Source organism: Cyprinodon tularosa, unplaced genomic scaffold (genome assembly GCF_016077235.1).
Source record: "Cyprinodon tularosa strain WSP-4 unplaced genomic scaffold, ASM1607723v1 ctg292, whole genome shotgun sequence".
Classification (NCBI taxonomy): Eukaryota; Metazoa; Chordata; class Actinopteri; order Cyprinodontiformes; family Cyprinodontidae; genus Cyprinodon; species Cyprinodon tularosa.
In genome coordinates this window covers 12,134-35,997 of record NW_024038999.1, presented here as the reverse complement: position 1 = coordinate 35,997, position 23,864 = coordinate 12,134, and the positions used below count along the sequence as shown (strand labels likewise).

Genomic DNA, 23,864 nt, shown 5'->3' with positions numbered 1-23,864 from the left:
TAGATGATTAGAAGTATGACTCAAATCTTTCACAAAATTGCAAAACCTTTCAAACTAATATAAGCTTTATTTTTAGCAACAGAATCCTCAAAAAACTCACTTAATTTTGATGGATTTATCAACTGGTTACAGCTATTGATTTTTCTCATTTATTGTGACCAAATATGTTATTGTGGTGCTTATGACCTCACATGTAAGTTTAAATAGTATACATTATAATCCAGTGTCCCAGCAGTCTTTAGAGTGTGGGATTACTTCTATACTTTTTTATCTTAGTTTGATAGATTCTTTGTGTCTTAATTTAATTGAATTCTCGTTTATCAGTCTATATCCATCAGTTCCCCTCTTTTACGTCTGCCTCAGCTGTTCCTCATATATCACTGACAAACTCCCCTGCATTCCATGCACTCCTACCTCTTTATTTAAGCGTAATGGTTTCCATTGTTCATTACTGTATTCTTCCGTTTAACCCTTATGTACTTAAGTGCTCATTTGACTGACCAAATTACTCCCTATATTCCAAGACTGGTTCCTCCTGCAGATATCTGTAAGTTCTTATTTTATTATAAATTATTTAATTTTTTTTGGCTCTTGGTACCTTCATATCTAACAAACGTGACAATAGCAAACAAGGCTGTGAAAATATGCTATTATATCCAACAGCCTTTGAAAAAGTTAATTCAGTGATTGAACTCTGTGCTCCAGATGTTCAGTATAAGTGCTTGTATGAATATAAATATTCCTCTTCAGCTCCTGTAACATTTCAGCAACCATTCTTCATAGAGTGAAAGCTGCATAATTTAACACCCAGCCGGTATGCGTTGCATGTTATTCAGGACATCATGTGGGCTCCATATCAAATCACATGAGTAACAGTGACCAATTCAAACTGCTCCACGCCAGGGCAAAGATAAATATCCAGTTCAAATGAAATCATGGTGCTGCTCTGCTAGCTGTTTGGCCTTGGATGAACAGTACAGTCACTATTTTCTAGAGTTTCTCATTATTGTTCTATAAAACAAAGAAAACAAAGTGATGAGTGAAAAATGAAACAAAGAGGAGCTTTGACATCTGAATAGAAAACCTTTTATCAACTGGCAGGTCATGAATTGAGGTTAGCTGAATTGTAGAAAGGCAGAGAATTCTGGTTTTCCTTTGAATGCCAAGCAGTTATGTTTACATTATCACCTATCCTTTGGACTCTCTGTGGCGTCAAAATGAGCATCCATAATGAGAAGTGTTATGTAATTTGGACATCACTGCGCTCCCTTTTAACACAAAACAGGGCAAACAGTACGAATGCTTAATTCAGCCCCTCTTACGTACTAGCAGCTTATGTATATTTGTATGTGTATGAATATTTGTATGTAGGTGTGCAGGGGATACGTAAGAGAAATATTAAAACCTGCACACCCTGTTACTTTCATCACACCAAACCGCTCAGATAGTATTTGTGTTTGTTTGCTTCGACACAATTTGGGGGACATATAACACAGTATAATGTCATAAGTGTACAGGTTACTGTGAGGAGTGTCCTAGTTTGACTGACCTGACATCCAACAATATAATCTGCAAATAGACATGCATAATAGAAAAACAGATTTTATTCTTCCAGGTTATTTCGACTTTCAAATAAGTCATTAACAACAGAATAGAAGAAATCTACAAGGTCTTACATAAGCTTTCAGATGAAAACTGAACAAAAGCCATGCGAAACAGTTTATAAGCTGATACAGAAACACCTTAAATAGACCTTAATACGTTTAGAAAGATTGGTTTCTCCTTTTTTTCCTTCACTTGCGGAAAGCATTTGTGTTTTTACAATTTTGTTTAGATTTTGTATTTAAGTCTGGACTTTGAGTAGACCACTAATAGATAAAATAGATCCTTTTAAGACCTTGTTCAGTTATTATTCTTTTCTTTTTCCACATCTACTGTCACATCCAGCATTTAGATTATTATGCTGATGGTAACCATTATCCAAGAGGAATTCTTGTCTGAGACAAGCAGTATTTCTTTCTAATAAGGTTGTATTTCTAAAATAAAAACTAGATGTTTCATTAGAAGGGTTAGGTATGTATAGGTTACAAACTGCTGAAAGACACGGAATTTGATGTTTTTCCTTTAGATAATAAAGCATGTGATCAGTTGTATAAGTTAAAGTTTCACTCGAGTATCTGCCTCCAATTTATTAGAGCCAGGCCTGAAGTGAAATAGAAACTATTCAGCATCCATCCATCCATCCATCCATCCATCCATCCATCCATCCATCCATCCATCCATCCATCCATCCATCCATCCATCCATCCATCCATCCATCCATCCAGTGGGGAGGCCCAGACGTCCCTCTCTGCAGCCAATTTTAAATAAATTGGAAATAGCTGACTAATGTGTGTTTATTAAGCTTTTTAATCTAACACTCTACTTAAAAACTCTACTTTAAAGCTACTTAAAAGAAAAAAGAAAACTGTTCTTATTTTGATCCAATTAAAGGTACAGAAAGCTACAAATATCCTGACTCATTGACTATTAACTGTAAATATAAGCTGCATCTATAGTTGTTATTAAAGGATGATTACAGTTTACTCAGGCAACAAATTAGTAACTTGAAGACTGGATTTTTTCAGTTTTAGGCACAAAGGTGACCTTCACTATTTGGTCAGTATGATTCTATAATTTGGATTACAGAAAAAAAAAGGATATTATGTAAAGGAAAACCATACTTTTACAGCTAATCATAACCTCTGCCATGGCGGTTTGAACAATGTTATACTACACAAAACTAGGGAGAACAACCTAGTATATTGCTTAGAAATGTATTTGTGGGAAATTGCAAAGAAAGTCAAGGTGTTAATGAGTGATGTTTTTTTTGACAATCAAATGGCACTCAAAAACAGGGAAAACTGACAGGAAGAGGTCAGTTACAGATGAATCAGAGAACATTCTAAGAGTTAATGGCTAAGGTAATAGGGGGCTCACAGGGTAGCAGCAGGAGGATGACATATTTAAGCATCTTTAGTTTCAACTGTGAAGAGGTTTCACTCTGCAGGTTTGAGAGAACAAGCTGCAGCAAGAAGGCCGTTGCTAAGACACCACAACTAGACTGAGAGGCTTGCCTTGGCGATAAAACACCACCTTTGACTGGAAAAAAGTGTCAACTGATGTTTCAAAATTTTCAAACTTTTGGTTCATGAAAGATCTCTGTATCCTTCAAATTTTGCCAAAGGATGGTTTCACAGTGAGTGACATCATTTGTTAAACATGGAGGAGGGAGCAGCAGGGTCTAAGCACTGTTTTGCCAGGTCAAAGGATGGTAACTTGATTAAAGTGCCAAGCAACTTAAAGCAAAATGACTCCACAGTATTATGCATAAATTCTAATCAGAAATTGGGCATACTACATTTTATGGCCAGTTGTGTATCTCTTTCTCTGTTTCTCCAACTCATCCAAAGCCTGTTTGAAAATAGAACTCAACTTGTATTGTCATTACACTGTCAAAACTACAAAGCAACAAACTTAAATATCTGCATTTAACCCATCCCCTTGGGAGGCAGTGGGCTGCTACTGTGGGGCGCCCGGGGAGCAGTGTGGGGTTGAGGGTCTTGCTTAGGGACCCAGAGTGGCAGTCTATGGGAGTGGGGCATGAACTCTGAACCTCTGGATTCCATGTGCAATGCTCTAACCCATAAACCCTAAAATGGGACCCTGACGTGATATGAACATGCAACCTTTGGATCTGGAGTCAGATGCGATACTGTTGCGTCACAAGGTCTGGCCTATATCTTTCCAGAACATTTTTTCAGTACTTTTAAGTCAATGGGTAGGGAAAGGGGGATGTAAAATCTGACAGAATTTGTATGAAGTAACTTCTTAATCCAGTGTTGATGTGTTTCATTGTTTAGGTGACTACTTTGGCATACTGATGGATGAGAAGGTGACGGGTTTTCCCTTCAGCGTCATTGAGAATCCGATGTATTGGGGAAGTACCGCCAACTACTTCGGCCTTGCACTCATGTAAGTAAATGTGCCCATTTGAGCTGATAGAGGTGTTACTAATGGTTTTCTGTTAACAACCACTTCCAAGGTTTGTGGCCTCAAGATAATTCTAACTTCTGCAGATTAAATGTGTTAGCTGGGAAGAACAGCCCGGATGTACGTCAATTGGCATTCTAAGTAAAGACAGTGCAAGCATACTTAATTAACTCCCAAACTTAAAATGCAAAATCTTGTTCTTTTCAAAGCAAATAACTGATAAAAAAAGTGGCAGGGTAAAATAAAGTTTTACGTGCTCTCCCGTCTCCTTGACAACAATGTCAGCATGCCTGCTAGTTTGTCTGTGGTTGCCAGGCAAGTTTTATGGATTTCATAAACCAGATTGTAATTGAATTTTTTGTTCCTTTTTTTTGGATCATTCTTTTGTCCTTGCTAGTAAGGCTGTGCTGAATTAGGGCCATTCTTTCGATAAGGAGCTCAGTGCATAAAGCTCTGCTTCATGTTACTGAATATGTATAGCATATTTTAGTGACAAGTCTATTTAAAGGGGTGTACTGTAAGTGAAGGGATGATGAGAAAACAAACAGAGAAAGGCACATTAAAGTGACATTTACCAACAAACTTAAACTTATAATATTAAAGAATCATATCCACTCCTTGCTGTAGCCTACTCAATGATTATAGCCCATTATTTTCTTGAAATAAAAACAAATGTTTTTCCAACACTTACTACTTTAAAAAGTATTTTTCTGTATTACAATTCATTTATGTATTTATTTATATGTTTTAACAAAATTGTAATTAAACCTGCTGAGTAATGTAAGGTTGTTGTTTTTCTATAGATTTACTAAAGTACTGTAAATGTTTGTTTTTCTTTAATCACTTGTTAAACTAAAGAATATCGTGAGGTTCAGCTAGGGAGTTTTTTTTTTTTTTTAACTGATCTGATGTTTCTGAAAGAGATAAATCTCTTAGTTCACCCTCAGGATCCATCAACCATCAGCCAACCTTTCTGATTTTTTTTCTCTCCAGCACATTAGACATATTGCATTTTTCTCTTTTTGTGAACTGGCCATTATATTAGCTGACACATATTAGAAAATGTACTAAAACTGTTGCATTATGGGATGAAATGGAATCTAAAAATAGCTGTTTTTCCTTTTAGTGACTAGATATATTTTTAGATTGTATCAACACAGTGGTAAAGGCTTTTTTAAATCAACAGCTCATATGGTTCCAACAGACCATTTGAACATCAACTATATTTAATGATCAACATGTATTATCTTCTTGTGGATTTAAAATCTAGGAAATTAAAAGGTGTTGTAGAAAGTACTACCTTTCAGCTTGTAGTCTGAGACATTTGGTCACATGGTTCCCAGTTTAAGGACACCTTGAAATGTTTATCTTATGTGGATCCACGTTAAGTCACCACTCTTCTTTTGAGACTTTTGATCTGTTCAAAGTTACATTCCTAGACTGAACAATAATAATATTTTTTTTAAATAAATGTTTTTCAGCAAAAATTGAAAGTAAAAAAAAAAAAGAAATAAACTATAAAGAATTAAGTTTATATACTTAGAAATGTGTGTACCATTTAAAGTGGCCATTTTGATTGTTGTCAGGTTGACTGAATATATGTATTTATGATATCTGAAGTATATTTCCTTATAGTCCAAATAATTCAAATGCTCGCCATTAGCAACAGGTATATGTTGATTTGATATTAATTTTAAAACATCCAAAATGTGTGTTTTATACGGAAAGAATGTCCTTTTGTTAGAAATGATCATTTTTACAAGGAACACATTTTTATTTAGATATGAAAAATACATATTCAGTCAAACTAAGACATATCAAAACCGCCTACCACAGACTGCTGTAACTAAAATAATATCACGCAGGGGAAAACTACTTTATTGCTTGGATGGTAGTGGATCAATGTATCTATTTAAAAATCCCCTGGTAGTAGTAGAAGATAAACTATAAAAATGTTGTTCAAACAGCTAAGACCTGTGCATCATCTCATGGGGTTCCTCCTCATTTTAATTCTGTCTTTTATTGCACAGTCAATATTAAATTTCTGTTTGCAGCCGCTTCGGATGTTATCATCACAATAAATGGCCATTATTAGCGGTTACCAGTCCCATAGTTTGGCTTTAGATTGCCTCCTACTTACCAGTAGGCTCAGTACTGTACACTGTAGGTTGTTATAACCAAATTAATCCTAATCCTAACCTTTATGTAATTCATTTTACACTGCAGAATTAATTAATCTATTTATGTGTAATCTGAAAAGACTGGACACCTGTCCAAGATGTACCCCATCTCTCGCCTATAGACAGCTGGAGATAGGCACCAGCACCCCTTGCAACGCTGCTTGGGATAAGCGTGACAACAAATGGATGGATAGATTGATAGTTCATCATGTACTGTAAAAAGAAAATTTAAGAAATTATCAGCATGTCACTCATATTAAACAAACCAAAACCAAATAAATCTTGTATCCTGTCACCTGAGTTGTAATCCTCTCCCTATAAATTATAAAAAACAATCATTCTTTAATGAGATCCTCATCAAAAGGACATGCAATATTTTCTTTTAAAACCTAATGTCTTTAATGGACCTAGTGAATAATTTTTTTTAATTTATTCACAACAACAAAAATCTCCTGAATAAATCGGGGGGAAAAAACAACCTGATTGAGACAGAAGACACTCTGAGTTTACGGAACAAAACGTGCTCCCAACCAGGTTAGGACAGAAACAGAGGTTGAGTGAAACTAAAAAACTCAAGAGTTTCATTGATGTCAGGTTTAGAAAACTTTTTTTACTTAATCTGCTTTTTGAAACGTACTCCAGTTCAGAAATTCTTTATTGATCCTGAAAGGAAATCAAATGAAAGCAATCCAAATGAGGAAAAAAGCAGGTCTCCCCATAGTTTGTTTCCTTAAAAACAAAAAATCAGATAACTTTCACAGAATAACAGTATTGGATCATTTTACAGCATATAAAGCAATAGAAAAGGGAACTAAGCTTAATAATTTATGCTAGCTATAATTTTTAAATTAATCACCACACAATGTGTAATTGTCTGCATATTCCCTACCCTTCAGTCCTGTTCACACTTATTTGACAAATCCCTCCAGATAATTTGTACATCAAAGCAATTTATCATGTGGTGGGCCTTTGGTCTCTAAACAAGACAGGACAAAGATGTTCTGCCCTAAAAACTCTGTACTACCCTTTAGGTGCTTGTTACATACTGCAGGGTAAACAGATCAGAAGTCTGGATTGAACCTAGAAGGAGGGTTTCTGGCATATAACCATAATATCTGTCCTAAGATAACTTCCAAGACAAGGATGTTATTCATGGTTGTGTCTGCACCAACTTAGTGTCTGTGATGATAGTTTTCTTTATTTTTTCTGCTTGTTAGATTAAGATAAAGCTAAAGATTTAAATGCTGTACAGAAGTTATAATACTCAAAGACTGGAAAACAGTTCTCCATTAATTTGCTGGACTACAATAGTTCAATGCAGTAAACAAATATAACTGTTAAACAGAGATGGCAGAAGTACTCACTTTCCGTACTTGAGTAAAAGTACAGATACTTGTGTTAAAAAATACTCTGGTAAAAGTGGAAGTACTGATTAAACTTCTTTACTCAAGTAAAAGTAACAAAGTACAGGCTTGTAAATTTACTTAAAGTATAAAAGTAAAAGTAGAAACCACTTTTTTCATGCTGTTGCCTACATTTTAAATGGATGTCTGCCAATAGGACTAGATCTCCGTTGTGTTCATTTTCAATCATCTCGTCGTCCATGCTACTATGCTAACGCCACCGCCACCAAGCTGCAATGATTTGCCGCGAATGAATACCACCGAATCTGTCGATTCATCTTGTAGTGGTGCGTCAAATGCAACGTAGATTCCCATCCAATTAGATTGAATTTGGTATTGATGACGTGAAAAATAATAACGGTAACTCCATTGAAATGATTCAAAACTAAAGTAACGAGCCAATTTTTTAAAATGTAAGGAGTAGAAAGTACAGATATTTGTGTAAAAATGTAAGGAGTAGAAGTAAAAAGTCGCCATAAAAATAAGTAGTAAAGTAAAGTAAAAATATCAGAAAAATCTACTTGAGTACAGTAACGAAGTATTTGTACTTCGTTACTTCCCATCTCTGTTGTTAAAGGGTAGTGCAGGGCACTTACTGAAAAAGCTTATCTTCACTAAACCATCTTCCTCTAACTTAAATATTAGCCTCCTGCTTACACCAAACTGCCAAGAGAGAACTTATGTTTCTATCTGTTAGCAGATTAGTTTCAAAATCTAAGCTGAAAACCAGAGGAGACCAGGCTTTTGCCTAGCAGCTCCAAGACTCTGGAACATTCTTCTGTTGAAAGTTAAAATGGCCCAGTGTATTCATGTTTTTAAGTCGTTTAAAACTCACCTTTTTGCTTAGGCCTTCAACATAAGCTGAGCAGGTCTCATGTATTTTTATTATTTGTATTATTATAATTATTAAGATTATTTTATGTTATTTTTTATTTAATTATCTTTTTACTCATTTGTTGCACTTTATATAGTTTGTTGTACAGATGTTTGAGCAGATGTAGCTGTTTTTTAATGTGCTATAGGAATAAAGTTGACATTAGCTGAATTTGACCACACTAACTGCTAGCCGCTTTGGTCCACCGGTCTGGCCCTGGCTTAATCTGATCCAGGAAATGTCTAATTTCAACATCTGATGACTTGAATCAAAAAGGTGGCATATAGTCTCTTTTATCACAGCCATGAGTACAAAACGGAGCTTGTTGCTCATAAAAGAGGACTATTATGCCAGCTGTTAAGAAGGATTGCCCTCCCTTTAACAAGCAAAAGGTAAAAGGTGCTTTTAACCACCTTTCTGTGATATTTGTTTGATTCAGGGACAGACACAGATGGTTCATTAAAATCTGTAGCCCAATGTTTGTCTTCGCTGACACAAGGCTGCTTTTTATACAGGATCATGTAACATTCTCTTTAGTCAGAGAACATTAAAACTGGCCTGCAGCACAATTTTACAATCTTAGATGAAGAGATAAATCTGAAAGGAGTTTCAAAAAGAAGCTGCTTGAAAAACAAGCAGACGCAACCAAATGTGAAAAAACTCACAGCGTCAGTGTGATGGTGGAGAGCAAAAGACGGGCAGAGGAGGCACAGAGAACAGGAACCAAGGGTAAAGTGGACTGCTCTCAGAACATTAGATTGTTTTAGCTAATGTTTAATTGTAAGGTTATTTGGCCTTTCTGAAATTAGGAGGACAATGTTTTTTTTTTGTTTTTTTTTTTTTTGTTTTACGGCACTAGTGGCAAATTTAGACAGTAGGCTGACAGGAAAGGGTGTTTTTGGGGGTGGGGTGGGGGGGGGGACAAAGGACCACAGGTCGGATTCAAATCCAGGTCGGCCGCATCGAGGACTAAGGCCTCTGTACAGGGGTCATGCGCACTAACCGCTGCGCCACCTGCACGCCCATATTTTAAGGTTTATAAAAAGAGGAGACTAACCCTAACTCTCTCACCTCAAATATACCATGTTAACTTAATAAAAGGAGATTTGTGATTTCAACATAAATAAACCATAAACCATCTTTTAATAACAAGCCTTAAGGTACCCCTTACAAATCATTCGGTAAAAAGGGCTTTAGGCTTTGTAATTAAAGAAAAGACTTGGCTATGTTTGTGTTAGAAAACAATATTTCACATTTCAGTCATAATTGACAAATAAACATTAATCTAAAATTCTGAAAAAAGGAAGCAGTTTATTCTTTTCTGAATTATAATTTCTCATCTTTTTTCTTTCTAAATTGTCCCTTTCTTTCGTTCTCCCCAAAAACCAATAGTCATGCTAAATATAATTAAAGGGGTGATAGAATGATTCTATAGGGTATTTGGTGCTGGTCCTTAAGGTCTCTGAATAGGGTGTGTAACATTGATTGGGCTGAAAATGGCATATTTGCTGTATTATGAGCCCTAATGCAGCCTGGTTAAAAGCCCTAGACTGAAACGACAGGTTTTCTTACTTTTATGGTATGCTCATGAATATTTAGATGCACTGATTGGTTGGTTTACAACTCGCGAATCTGCTGAGCAAAGACGCATCATAGCAACAAGCACTCACTCACTGAAACATCAAAATTGTTAATATGGTAGGGTGACCAGACTTCCTCTTTTTCCCGGATATGTCCAACTTTTCATTACTAAAAAAATGTCTGGGGGGAATTTCAAAATCGTCGCGGATTTTGGTCGACTACAGTGCAGCAGAACCGAGCTGTGAACTCCGGGGCTGGTCCAGGAACCCTGGCTGATGGGGGCAGGGAGCCAGCAGGGGGTGGAGCGACCAAACACGACCCAGTGACGGTAGCCTGGACACTGGCGGCCCCGTGCTCCTGCCTTATCGTAATAAAGTCCATTTAAAGGGATGATAACATCTTAGACACTTCCTTTGTTGTCATTGCACAAAAAAACACAAGGTAAATCTTGACAACGAAATGTCAATTACTTGGCTACCAGTGTAACAGAGCTAAGACCTTATACCTGCACAATAAATATGTTCTGAAGCAACTGAAAAAGCAGATGGAATATAACGTTAGGGGTTGAACCACCAATATTGCAGGTATTTAAGAATAGCACTTTGGCTGCAGGTTGAGCAGAGCATTGTCTCACTGGGTCAGTCTTATAGTTTCTACAGTATATTTAAGGGAGATACAATATGAATATAGGCCCCAATATGCGGAAAAGAACAAAAGAAACAGAAATATGTTTAAATAGCAAAGAGGCAAAAAAAAACTGCTTCACTTAAGATCTTGGTGAGAACCCTGCATAAGTAGAAAAATATTTCCTGTGCGAATACTCACATTAAAATGTACAGATATTCACCTCTAAAATAAACCCATGAATGTTTTACAGGACTACACTGAAAAACAGGCCAAACTCCAACATCTGTAAACAAAGTTGTTGTTGGCAACAGAACAGCTGATATTTCTCTCCAGGGTGGAGTCACTGCCAAGAGCTGGAGAATGAATGCTGTTCCTGTTAGAGAAGAAAAGACTTAGACTCAACTTTATTTATCCCTTGGGATTACTCCTTCAGGGAAATTCTGGTTCCAGTAGCTTAGACACTGCTCAAAAAAATTAAAGGAATACTTTGAAAACACATCAGATCTCAGTAGGGAAAACATCATGCTGTTTATTTATCCTGACTGGGTGATGTGTTAGCAACAAAGGGATGCCACATCATTTGATGGAAATTAAATTTATCAACCTACCGAGGGCTGAATTCAAAGACACCCCAAAAATTACAGTGAAAAAAAATAAATTGTATCTACCTTCACAAAATCTAGCTGATAAGAGCTTAATCCTGCTGCAAATCTGACATTTGGTTCTTCTTTGTCAGTTGGGTTCATAGACGGGTAAGGAAAGTCACCTTTTTAAGGTTTATGATTCATATTCTATCTTTTAAGTTTACTTTTTGTCATTTTCATCCTTTAAATCTTATTTCCTTTTGTTTATATCACTTCTGCATACCTAGTATAAAGTACACATTAAATAGTTTTCCATCATTATTATCGCAATCACCTCCAAATCCTTGGCTTAGAGCTTAACTTTTTTTTTACAGCCACTCTCAGACTGCCAGTAGTGCAGTCTGAGAGTTGAACAGACTGAAAAGGTTTTATATAAAATCTTTGAAGATCTCCCACAACACATCCTCTTCTTTACGCCCTAGATGTTATTATTTACCATCAGTTTGGCCAAGAGTGCTAATTCATTCAGCCAGCACATATACTTTCGCAGAAATGTAAAAAGACAGTACACTAATTAATGAACTGAAACATTGATCTTTCTATAATTCATTTATATAGAAACCTTATACCATAGAATGCAACAATTTATTCTGTTTATCTGACACTAAAATAGCACCTCTGCTCTTTATGTATCAGGTGATAATGCACTTCAACTTGGAATCATCCAGCGTTAAAGATAATCAAAGGGGTAAATTCTAAGGAGATCTGTGTTGTGTGATATTTCCAATCATGCGTTCATCCCAGTCTTCTAGGCCATTAAGTAAAGTGTTTCCTTCAACTGAATGGAGATGGTGTGACACGACGGTGACCAGAATTGGTCATAACGTTGGTAGTGATGAGGGTTTGGAAGTGGGTCAGCAGAACAGAAGCACCATGAAACTGGGTCAGCTGACTCAGCGTCAGATTGGTCTATCTGATCCAGTGGGAGGCAAACATCTGAAGCTGAAGAAATCCTCGAGGTGAAAGTAATCATTCCTGTTACATGGAAATGACATAGAAATCAAAGTCATGTGAAAACATTTACACTAACCTGGAAGTTTATCTTCAGTGCTGCTGAAGTCTGCCTTTCACGGGAAGAAGTGTAAACATAATTTTTGAAACAAATTTTTGAAGAACTTATATATCCAAAGTAAACATTTTCTGTTAGCGGTTTCAGACAATTTATGAAGAGCATCCCAAGCCTTGCTCTAATAAGAAGAGGCTTTTTTTTTTTTCTTTCTTCCAAAGTTATTTCTCTTGCTTAGAGTGAGGGATTACATCTAAAGGAAGAGTTGATAGAATCTGATGTTCGCCGCCAGTGAACTGTGTCACTGTCTTATTCAATAAAAGCAGCTGACCACCTTATCAAAAGTGCAATTCCAGACAATCGGATATAAATAAACAGGCTTTTAGTAAAGGTGGATTTGTTCTTTTTCTTAGGTGTTATAGCTAAAAACTGAATTGTAATGCTTTCACAGAAAGTGGTGGGCAAAGTAAAAAAAATAATAATAAAAAATCAGTAAATTAGGTACAAGAACAAAACTGCTTGTACGTCAATGCCAGTTGCCAAACTGCTGGTTGCTTTTTGTGTATGGTTGGAAAAAGATTGTCATTCCTGGATTTTCTAAAATTCACATTATAACTTCACATTTAGGAAAAAACACCCCCACATAGTTTTCTCTCTTTTAAATTTTACAAACTGTTCAAACAAATTATTCTCTCAAACCAGATTGTTAAGGTGTAGAAATCATGTTCATTTCCACAAGTATTATTAATCTGATTTCACCCAGCAAATCCTTACAGGGAAAAGATGGGCATTTAGCAAATCTTTCTGAGCTGATTGGGTGAAAAAACAGCCAAGTGTCCACCTACCAAAGTTTGGTTTTAACCAATCGCAGTAATAAATTCAAATGGCTTAAGTAGCAGGCGCCATGAGAAACCACAGCAAAGTACGCTTCTAACGCTTTTGCTATTCTTCATTCATTGAAGGACTAGTGGGTTCTGTCAGAAAAAACTTGATGGCCGCATCTACTTGTATGTCATTCTGCCCTGCCATGTCTATATTGGTTGAATTGCGGTCTTGGCAGCTCCTGCTTTCCTCACAACTAGATGTCCTAGACTGTCTTAGACAATAATACTGTAATAGCACTGGCCAACATGTTTTAGGCGTGTCTTCTAGTCTTTTAAGCAGGAACGGTATGAGATGGATTCTTGTGTTTTTGTGAACACATAAATACCGCAAGTATTCATCTTCCATGCTACACTATATTGCCAAAAGTATTTGCTCACCCATCCAAATTATTGGAATCAGGTGTTCCAATCACTTCCATGGCCACAGGTGTATAAATTCAAGCACCTAGGCATGCAGACTGTTTTTACAAACATTTGTGAAAGAATGGGTCGCTCTCAGGAGCTCAGTGAATTCCAGCGTGGAACTGTGATAGGATGCCACCTGTGCAACAAATCCAGTCGTGAAATTTCCTCGCTCCTAAATATTCCACAGTCAACTGTCAGCTGTATGATAAGAAAATGGAAGTGTTTGGGAACGACAGCAACTCAGCCACGAAGTGGTAGGCCACGTAAACTGACGGAGCGGGGTCAGCGGATGCTGACGCGCATAGTGCGAAGAGGTCGCCAACTTTCTGCAGAGTCAATCACTACAGACCTCCAAACTTCATGTGGCCTTCAGATTAGCTCAAGAACAGTGCGCAGAGAGCTTCATGGAATGGGTTTCCATGGTCGAGCAGCTGCATCCAAGCCATACATCACCAAGTGCAATGCAAAGCGTCGGATGCGGTGGTGTAAAGCACGCCGCCACTGGACTCTAGAGCAGTGGAGACGCGTTCTCTGGAGTGACGAATCGCGCTTCTCCATCTGGCAATCTGATGGACGGGTCTGGGTTTGGCGGTTGCCAGGAGAACGGTACTTGTCTGACTGCATTGTGCCAAGTGTAAAGTTTGGTGGAGGGGGGATTATGGTGTGGGGTTGTTTTTCAGGAGCTGGGCTTGGCCCCTTAGTTCCAGTGAAAGGAACTCTGAATGCTTCAGCATACCAAGACATTTTGGACAATTCCATGCTCCCAACTTTGTGGGAACAGTTTGGAGCTGGCCCCTTCCTCTTCCAACATGACTGTGCACCAGTGCACAAAGCAAGGTCCATAAAGACATGGATGACAGAGTCTGGTGTGGATGAACTTGACTGGCCTGCACAGAGTCCTGACCTCAACCCGATAGAACACCTTTGGGATGAATTAGAGCGGAGACTGAGAGCCAGGCCTTCTCGTCCAACATCAGTGTGCGACCTCACAAATGCGCTTCTGGAAGAATGGTCAAAAATTCCCATAAACACACTCCTAAACCTTGTGGACAGCCTTCCCAGAAGAGTTGAAGCTGTTCTAGCTGCAAAGGGTGGACCGACGTCATATTGAACCCTATGGATTAGGAACGGGATGTCACTTAAGCTCATATGTGAGTCAAGGCAGGTGAGCAAATACTTTTGGCAATATAGTGTATGTTAAAACATTTACTCTTAAACAAGTCTTGAAAATACCTCCATATTAGTTGTATGCTTCAAATGGATGTGAAGGATGTAACTCCAAAGCTCACACCTAAGGGGAATTTTGAGTCACCACTTAACCAGATGGGCATGCTGTTTGGACTGTGAGAATTAGATTAATTTATACTGACAAAGATTCTCAGTAATCCAGGTCATAGTCATTCCATCCATTGGTTTCAGATATTACAGGCTAACAATGGAACCAAACGACCCACTCATCGGTTTCCATTTGCATGTTTGCACGCAATACAATGCCTTGTTTATATAAAGACTCAAACTCACTGCGGATCCAGATATTTGAATTGAGAAAGCTTCCTGGAGAGGTAGCGAAACGTCTTCAAATCGTGCATTGTTTTTTTTTTTTTTTACTTTTACGGAATAGATTAATTTTAGCTATATAGCGCCAATTCACAACACACTAAACTCAAGGCACTTTACCATACTATCACTTTATCATACCGTCAGATTAGTTCAAAGTTTTCTATCTAAGGAAAACTGGCCTATTGCATCGACTCATTGGCTTTTCAGCAATCCCTTAAACCAAGCATATATTTAGTTGAGAGAAAAAGCTCCCGTTTTAGAGGAAGAAACCTACAGCCGAACTGGGCTTAGTGTGACTAGGGCAAATGAAAAAAAATGAAAAGAAGCAAATATACAAAAGGCTCTGAGCCAGCTACCATGTCAGTATATAAAGAGAGCACATACAGTTAGTCACAGTCAGAGAAACAGGACTACACTGAAAAACAGGCCAAACTCCAACATCTGTAAACAAAGTTGTTGTTGGCAACAGAACAGCTGATATTTCTCTCCAGGGTGGAGTCACTGCCAAGAGCTGGAGAATGAATGCTGTTCCTGTTAGAGAAGAAAAGACTTAGACTCAACTTTATTTATCCCTTGGGATTACTCCTTCAGGGAAATTCTGGTTCCAGTAGCTTAGACACTGCTCAAAAAAATTAAAGGAATACTTTGAAAACACATCAGATCTCAGTAGGGAAAACATCATGCTGTTTATTTATCCTGACTGGGTGATGTGTTAGCAACAAAGGGATGCCACATCATTTGATGGAAATTAAATTTATCAACCTACCGAGGGCTGAATTCAAAGACACCCCAAAAATTACAGTGAAAAAAATGCAGGCTAGTCCATTTAGCTGAAAATTCATTGCAGCAACTCAAAATGGTATTCAGTAATTTGCATGGCCCCCACGTGCGTGTATGCATGCCTGACAACGTCGGGGCATGCTCCTAATGAGACGACGGATGGCGTCCTGGGGTATCTCCTCCCAGATCTGGACCGGGGCATCACTGAGCTCCTGGACAGTCTGAGGTGCAACCTGGCGGCGTCGGATGGATGGAAACATAATGTACCAGAGGTGTTCTATTGAATTTAGGTCAGGCGAGCGTGGGGGCAAATCAATGGTATCAATTCCTTCATCCTCCAGCAACTGCCTACATACTCTCGCCACATGAGGCCGGGCATTGTTGTGCATCAGTAGGAACCCAGGACCCACTGCATTAGCATAGGGTCTTTCAATGGCTGCAAGGATTTTATCCCTTTCATTCCTGTCTCCTGGAAACAATATCCCAGAAGTTTAACTAACTAGATGCTATACTCTGATTACAAAGTGTTCCTTTCATTTTTTTGAGTAGTGTATTTTTTTTCTACATAATAATAACTATAAAATGAAATGGATCCAGCTGTTTATTCTGTATCCTGGACAGCTGCAGTGTTTTTGGTAGCCTCCAGCAGCCTGGATTAAAATCTGTCACTATTAAAAATTACTTTCGTTACATTACTCCATCTGTAATAGAGTGACTATAGGTACAGTTTGATATAACACAATTTCATGCAATATCTATAATTATAGGGTCCTCGCTCCATCTTGCCATCAGCTTGGGGGTCCTTGGCCTGGAAAACATTGAAGACCTCTGCTTTGATGCATAAAAATTCTGTTTTATTATTTTGTGTGTGTAATATTGATTTTGAGAGACAAGCAGACACGTTAAAATGATGTGTCCCAAAACTGACTATTGGCAGTAGTAGATTTAGGGCACAAAGATCATGAGATCTGCAGATCATGAGAGTCACTTTATGCCTGCTACAGCTACACATGTCTTTTGGGAGACCGCTGCCAGTGGACATCTAGATGTTTGTGTTAGAGACGGTGTTATTGTACTTTTGGTTTACTGAATTTATTAAGGTTCCCTCGAAGGTTGTTTAGTTTGTTATTGTGACCTTTACCCACCCTAAATTTCAATAGCTACAGTATTCTACCTATACAATCCATCTGATAAGTTACCATGTCAACGTCATATCTGTAGTGAGTTAGGTAACTTTTCACCTACTTAAAGCATCTGATAACAAGTTAAGTCACGATGACAAGTCAGAAAAGCTAGCAATATCATTGACTTGCTTCACTTTGTAAATACTACCGCGGCTTCTTCAAAACACGTCATCTCAAGACAGTTTACATAAACAATGACTTTATGTAAAGAGGGGAAGACGACCAACATGGATCAACAGGTCCATTTTCTAGGCGGACAAACACAGAGCATATTGTACAGCTAAAGCAACACTAGAGTGGCTTAAAGTGAAAAATGTGTTGGAATAACCAGAGTTAAGAAAAAAAGAGCCTGAGCAGTTTTGCCACAGAGAATGGCCTGAAATCCAAATTGCAGAGAGAGGCATGTTAATAGAGATGTATCTAAAGAAACACTCTGTATTTGTTAAATATTTCCCTACAAAGTCCTCATTTCAGATGCGATCGTTTGGGACGTTGAAGTTTTCTTTTGTCCTATTTAGTGTTGGCTTTACTAGAAACAACCCAGTTGATCTTTAAAACTCTAGGCTGGTACTGTAAATGAAACGATGCAAACTCTATATCAATACAGATAAGCCTTAGTTTTAAAGCAGCAAAACAAGAAAAATGCCGATAGAGGGGATTACCTTTGCAAGCAACTGTAACTAAATTTGGAAACAATTTGAGCATCTTCTTCAGTTGGCATGTGACTTTTTTCTGAACCTTTTTGAACGGCCATCTTATTGGCCTTACTGAGTGGTTCCAGAACTTTAGGGCTGGGTAATAACAGACATCCCAAGTCTCCCGGAACTTCCGGGATTCTCCCTGATATAGATAGTTGTTCACGGATGCCTGCGAGTCTGATAAATTATCCCGTATTTTACACTCTGCAAGGTTTTTTATGTGAGTGAGAGTGGGCAGGCAATAATTCATGCTTCATGTGCGGATAAGAAAAACATCAGAGTGCGGGATGTGGGGAGGAGGTTACTTGTGAAACCTGTGCAGCGTATCTGATGCTCTGTTCAACGAGTGTTCCAGGCGACTGGTTGATCAGAGAGCTGATTGGATCAGTCTGATAAGTTTCGTGTTACTCTCTGGCAGTCACCTAGTTACCACTGAACGCTGTGCATCCTGTGAAACAGCAGAGGTTGAATCCTCGAGTAAAACGAAAATATAGGACTAATTTGACAGCAGAATATACTAAAGTATATCCACGTCTAGTGAAGGTGAGGAACAGTGGCGGATCTAGACCAAATGTACCAGGGGGCCAGGAGGGGGCCAGCATGTTTTCATGGGGGGCACAGAAAAGCATGAAATAAAAAAACAGGGCAAGGGATTCAAATATATTAAGAGAGCTGCATGAAGTGAAATTTCTTTTCAATTAGGTTCAATAGAAATTCTATTTCTTATTAGGTCAATATACATTTATAATTTAGGATTTTTACATATTTTTGACTTAATTGAAGTTAAAACTACCATTTCTATAAAATTTGAATTAGAACTCAAGAAAAACTCTTAAATTCATCTGTAAAAATTCTAGTATTGGTTTTTCTTTATTGTGAAAAAAAAAAAAAAAACATTTAGCAGATGAAAACTGGGCTCCTATCTCAATCCCACTAAGCTATCACCTTAATGTTTTTTAATTATTAAAATAGAATTTGTAAAGAAAAAGAATGAAGTTGTTGAAAAGGACCTATCAGTAACAATGTCTATTCCAGCGCATATCATCATTAGAATTTCTGGCCCCTGTCTAGAACCGGCCATGGTGAGGGATGTTGACACCGTGGCAAGGTTCACTGTATGCTGAAGTCCCATGAAAAACAGAAAGCACAACTGATGTTCAAGGCAACAAGATTGAAAGTGTTGTAAATTGAATATGAAAGACCAATACTGTTCTGTTTTGTGTTTAAGAAATTACTATTAGTTAATAAACAGTTGTTGAAAAGTTGCTGGCCTTAAGTGTGTATGTATGGGGCATGATGCTGATCCATTGTACCCAGGGGGAGGGCGTTAAGCATCTCCCTGAAATGAGTTTTTGAAACTTGGAATGTCTTTAATATATCAATGTTAATATCTATATCATAATAGACAGGTGGTCAATATCAATACCTCCAATAAAATTCTTAATAATTAAACTAAACTTCAATCCATCTATAATCTGGGGGATTTAAGCAGAGTAGTTTGCTTAGTTTCCCAGACAAACTAAGCAAAATTAGCACCAGGCCTGACCTTTTTTAAAGGTTAAGGATTACATTTTATTATATAATTTATATTTTAAATGTGGCCATTTTTTGCCCCTGTTATTTCCAATAGTTAAGAATCTATGTTTATATCAACCAGTATGAAAGGCTCATATTTGACAATATAGAACTCAGCCCCAGTTGGATAACTTTCTAAAACATGAGCCATAAGTTTTGTATGTTGATTCATTTCAGTTTCTTCAGTTATTTTTGTTAAATAGGAGATTTTCTGATAGCACAAGGAATACTGAACTTTTTTGCAATGAACGTCTACACTGTGTGCAGAATTATTAGGCAAGTTGTATTTGTGAGGATTATTTTTATTATTGGGCCACAATTGTGTTCTCAATCAACCCAAAAGACTCCTTAATATCAAAGTTTCATATTTTTGGAAGTTGATGTGTTATTTGGCCATTTTATGAGGATGTCTGTGTGTGCAAGTAAATATTACTGTGCAGAATTATGAGACAATGTAATATAAAACAAAAATATACCCATCTCACTTGTTTATTTTCACCAGGTAAACCAATACAACAACTCAAATTTCAGAAATAAACATTTGAGACATTCAAAAACAAACAAACAAAAAACAAATCAGTGACCATATACCCACCTTTCTTCACCATGACGCTCTAAAGCCTTCCATCCGTAGATTCTGTCAGTGTCTTGATTTGTTTGTGATCCACATTGTGTGCAGCAGCCACCACAGCCTCCCAGACACTGTTTTCCCTCCCTGTAGATCTCACATTTCATGAAGGACCACAGGTTCTCCATGGGGTTCAGATCAGGTGAACAAGGGGGCCATGTCATTATTTTTTCTCCTTTTAGACTTTTTCTGGCCAGCCACGCTGTGGTGTATTTTGATGCGTGTGATGGAGTATCGTCCTGCATGAATATCATGTTTTGCTTGAATGATGGCGACTTCTTCTTTTACCACTGTTTGAAGAAGTTTTCTTCCAGAAACTGGCAGTAGGTCTGGGAGGAGATCTTCACTCCATCACGCTTGATCCTTCTCAATTCATGGAGAGTTATTTTGCATCTTCTTTTTTCAACACACTTCTTGCGCCCCTGTTGGTTATTTGCCATGAACCGCTTGATTGTGCGACGATCCCGCTTCAGCAGCTTGGCAATTTCCAAACTGCTGCACCCCTCTAAAAGAAATCTAACAATTTTTGACTTTTCAGTTTTTCAAATCTATTTTCTAACCCATTTTGCCAAAGGAAAGGAAGTTGCCTAATAATTAAGCACACCTTATATAGGGTGTTGATGTCATTAGGCCACACCCCTTCTCATTACAGAGATGCACACCATCTGATTTATTTGGTAGTTGGCTTTCAAGCCCATTAGGGATGGAACGGTTAATGAAAACTGTCCGAACCGTTCGGTTCGGACGTGTGTTGCATTCGGTTCATGCGCTGCTCCATTTTCTCACAGGAGAAGCGTTTACACTCCAGAGCAGAAGGTGGCATTACTGCGACCAAAGCCAACCACCAGTAGTAAACAAGAAAAAGAAGCGAAGCAGCGTAGCCGGGTGTAACAGAAAAAAGTCAGTTGTTGTGGAGAATTGTGTGGGTATGGTGAGTGGGAAAGAACAGGAGTTGGAAGACGCGCCAGCAGCACTTTATAGGTCTGCTGTATTGGAGCGCTTTGCATTTAGAGTGACCTACGATGACGGCAGAAAGAAAGTTGTGGATAAAAGTGCAACAGTGTGCAAGCATTGTGCAACACCTGTTGTACTATACAAGACATCATAGATTTTCCTAACAATCAACACATACCAAATTGAACCGAAAACCGTGACCAAGAAACTGTGAACCGAACCGTGGATTTTGTGAACCGTTCCACCCCTAAAGCCTTGCAGCTTGGAGTAGGACAACATGTATGACAGGGTGATGTGGTTGAAATACTCATTTGACTTAGACTTAGACAGATCTTATTTGTCATTTTGTTTACACAAGTGTAAAACAAAAAGCAATTTCGTTCAGAAAAACTCTCTGGACAATTTCATCTTTTTAAAAATGCAGCCTTGAAAAAAGTAAAAAAAAAAAAAAAAAATATATATATATACATACACTATATTGCCAAAAGTATTTGCTCACCTGCCTTGACTCACATATGAGCTTAAGTGACATCCCGTTCCTAATCCATAGGGTTCAATATGACGTCGGTCCACCCTTTGCAGCTAGAACAGCTTCAACTCTTCTGGGAAGGCTGTCCACAAGGTTTAGGAGTGTGTTTATGGGAATTTTTGACCATTCTTCCAGAAGCGCATTTGTGAGGTCGCACACTGATGTTGGACGAGAAGGCCTGGCTCTCAGTCTCCGCTCTAATTCATCCCAAAGGTGTTCTATCGGGTTGAGGTCAGGACTCTGTGCAGGCCAGTCAAGTTCATCCACACCAGACTCTGTCATCCATGTCTTTATGGACCTTGCTTTGTGCACTGGTGCACAGTCATGTTGGAAGAGGAAGGGGCCAGCTCCAAACTGTTCCCACAAAGTTGGGAGCATGGAATTGTCCAAAATGTCTTGGTATGCTGAAGCATTCAGAGTTCCTTTCACTGGAACTAAGGGGCCAAGCCCAGCTCCTGAAAAACAACCCCGAACCATAATCCCCCCTCCACCAAACTTTACACTTGGCACAATGCAGTCAGACAAGTACCGTTCTCCTGGCAACCGCCAAACCCAGACCCGTCCATCAGATTGCCAGATGGAGAAGCGCGATTCGTCACTCCAGAGAACGCGTCTCCACTGCTCTAGAGTCCAGTGGCGGCGTGCTTTACACCACCGCATCCGACGCTTTGCATTGCACTTGGTGATGTATGGCTTGGATGCAGCTGCTCGACCATGGAAACCCATTCCATGAAGCTCTCTGCGCACTGTTCTTGAGCTAATCTGAAGGCCACATGAAGTTTGGAGGTCTGTAGTGATTGACTCTGCAGAAAGTTGGCGACCTCTTCGCACTATGCGCGTCAGCATCCGCTGACCCCGCTCCGTCAGTTTACGTGGCCTACCACTTCGTGGCTGAGTTGCTGTCGTTCCCAAACACTTCCATTTTCTTATAATACAGCTGACAGTTGACTGTGGAATATTTAGGAGCGAGGAAATTTCACGACTGGATTTGTTGCACAGGTGGCATCCTATCACAGTTCCACGCTGGAATTCACTGAGCTCCTGAGAGCGACCCATTCTTTCACAAATGTTTGTAAAAACAGTCTGCATGCCTAGGTGCTTGAATTTATACACCTGTGGCCATGGAAGTGATTGGAACACCTGATTCCAATAATTTGGATGGGTGAGCAAATACTTTTGGCAATATAGTGTATATATATATATATATATATATATATATATATATATATATATATATATATATATATATATACGGTATATATATATATATATATATACGGTATATATATATATATATATATATATATATTTTTTTTTCCTAATCCTGCACACAGTGTATTTTTTGATGTAATGCTGTTTCATAAGTAATGATTTTCACACTCTAATCTCACCTTTTCATTGTGAGTCTACCTTTGTACTATTTTTTTTTATTTTGTCATTCAGCTGCTTTTTTATTAAAGCTACAGCCAGATCCCGCATATATTGAAAACTCTTCATAATGCGTCATATTTCTCACTAAATCTGGGTCTTGTTTTTTTTCAGCGGTATGTAGGACAGTTCGTCTTTGCTGTTTTGTTTTTATTTCTGTGTTTACGTAAAGTTAAAAATAATCTCTTTTGTGTTAATGATTAATGATAAGATATTCTCCTTTTCTCTTTTCTCTTTAGTGGAGCCAGTCCTGTCGGTTTAATCCTCACTGCCATAGTGGCTTTGGCTTACAAAGTGGCTATAAGATATGAAGGGTAAGTCCCATAAGCATTTTTTTTTATTTCTCCTAAAGTGTTTTACTCATCATATGTTTTGCAGGGTTTGCAGGCTTTAAATGTGTTGTACTATTTACAGTCCCTAATAGACCTCTGAGTCATCACTGGAGTCCTAATTATTATAAGCAGACTATAAAAGCAATAACAGCTCATTCCAGTAGCAATCAGAGGTGAAGACATATTAATTGTAGTAATCTTACTATCATCTTTTAATCATTTGAAATTACTTCTTCATGTAAATCATTAATATACAGTATGAGGTTAGATTTTCTTAATTGTATACAGTCTTAAAGTTTCAACTATAGAAATATTTCCTACACAGTCCAAAACAACTTGAATCTTGTGTTTTGTCATTTTGAACAGGTATGGAAAAAAATATTTTTTCAGTCCTACTGACTTATTGCAGTCAACACCTTCTTATCCTTTAATCCCTCCTGGTTTTCCAACTAACTTTTATTTTCTTTTTATGTCCTCTCTTGGTAATCCTTTTAATCCTTCAGTGATCTCAACCTCTTAAAGTCTGACTTCGTCTTCACTGAACATATATTTTAAAGATG

At 38.0% G+C, this 23,864-nt stretch overlaps 1 protein-coding gene across 1 annotated transcript in view; it reads left to right on the top strand.

Annotated features, from left to right (window-relative positions):
* pemt (phosphatidylethanolamine N-methyltransferase) overlaps positions 1–23,310 on the top strand; it is a 92,333-nt gene extending 69,023 nt beyond the window's left edge. The window contains exons 5-6 of the mRNA XM_038291074.1: positions 3,903–4,014; positions 23,212–23,310. Of these exons, the coding sequence (XP_038147002.1) occupies positions 3,903–4,014; positions 23,212–23,290 (191 nt within the window). The 3' untranslated portion in view covers positions 23,291–23,310. The remainder of the gene's footprint in view (positions 1–3,902; positions 4,015–23,211) is intronic.
* Positions 23,311–23,864: the final 554 nt, after the last annotated feature.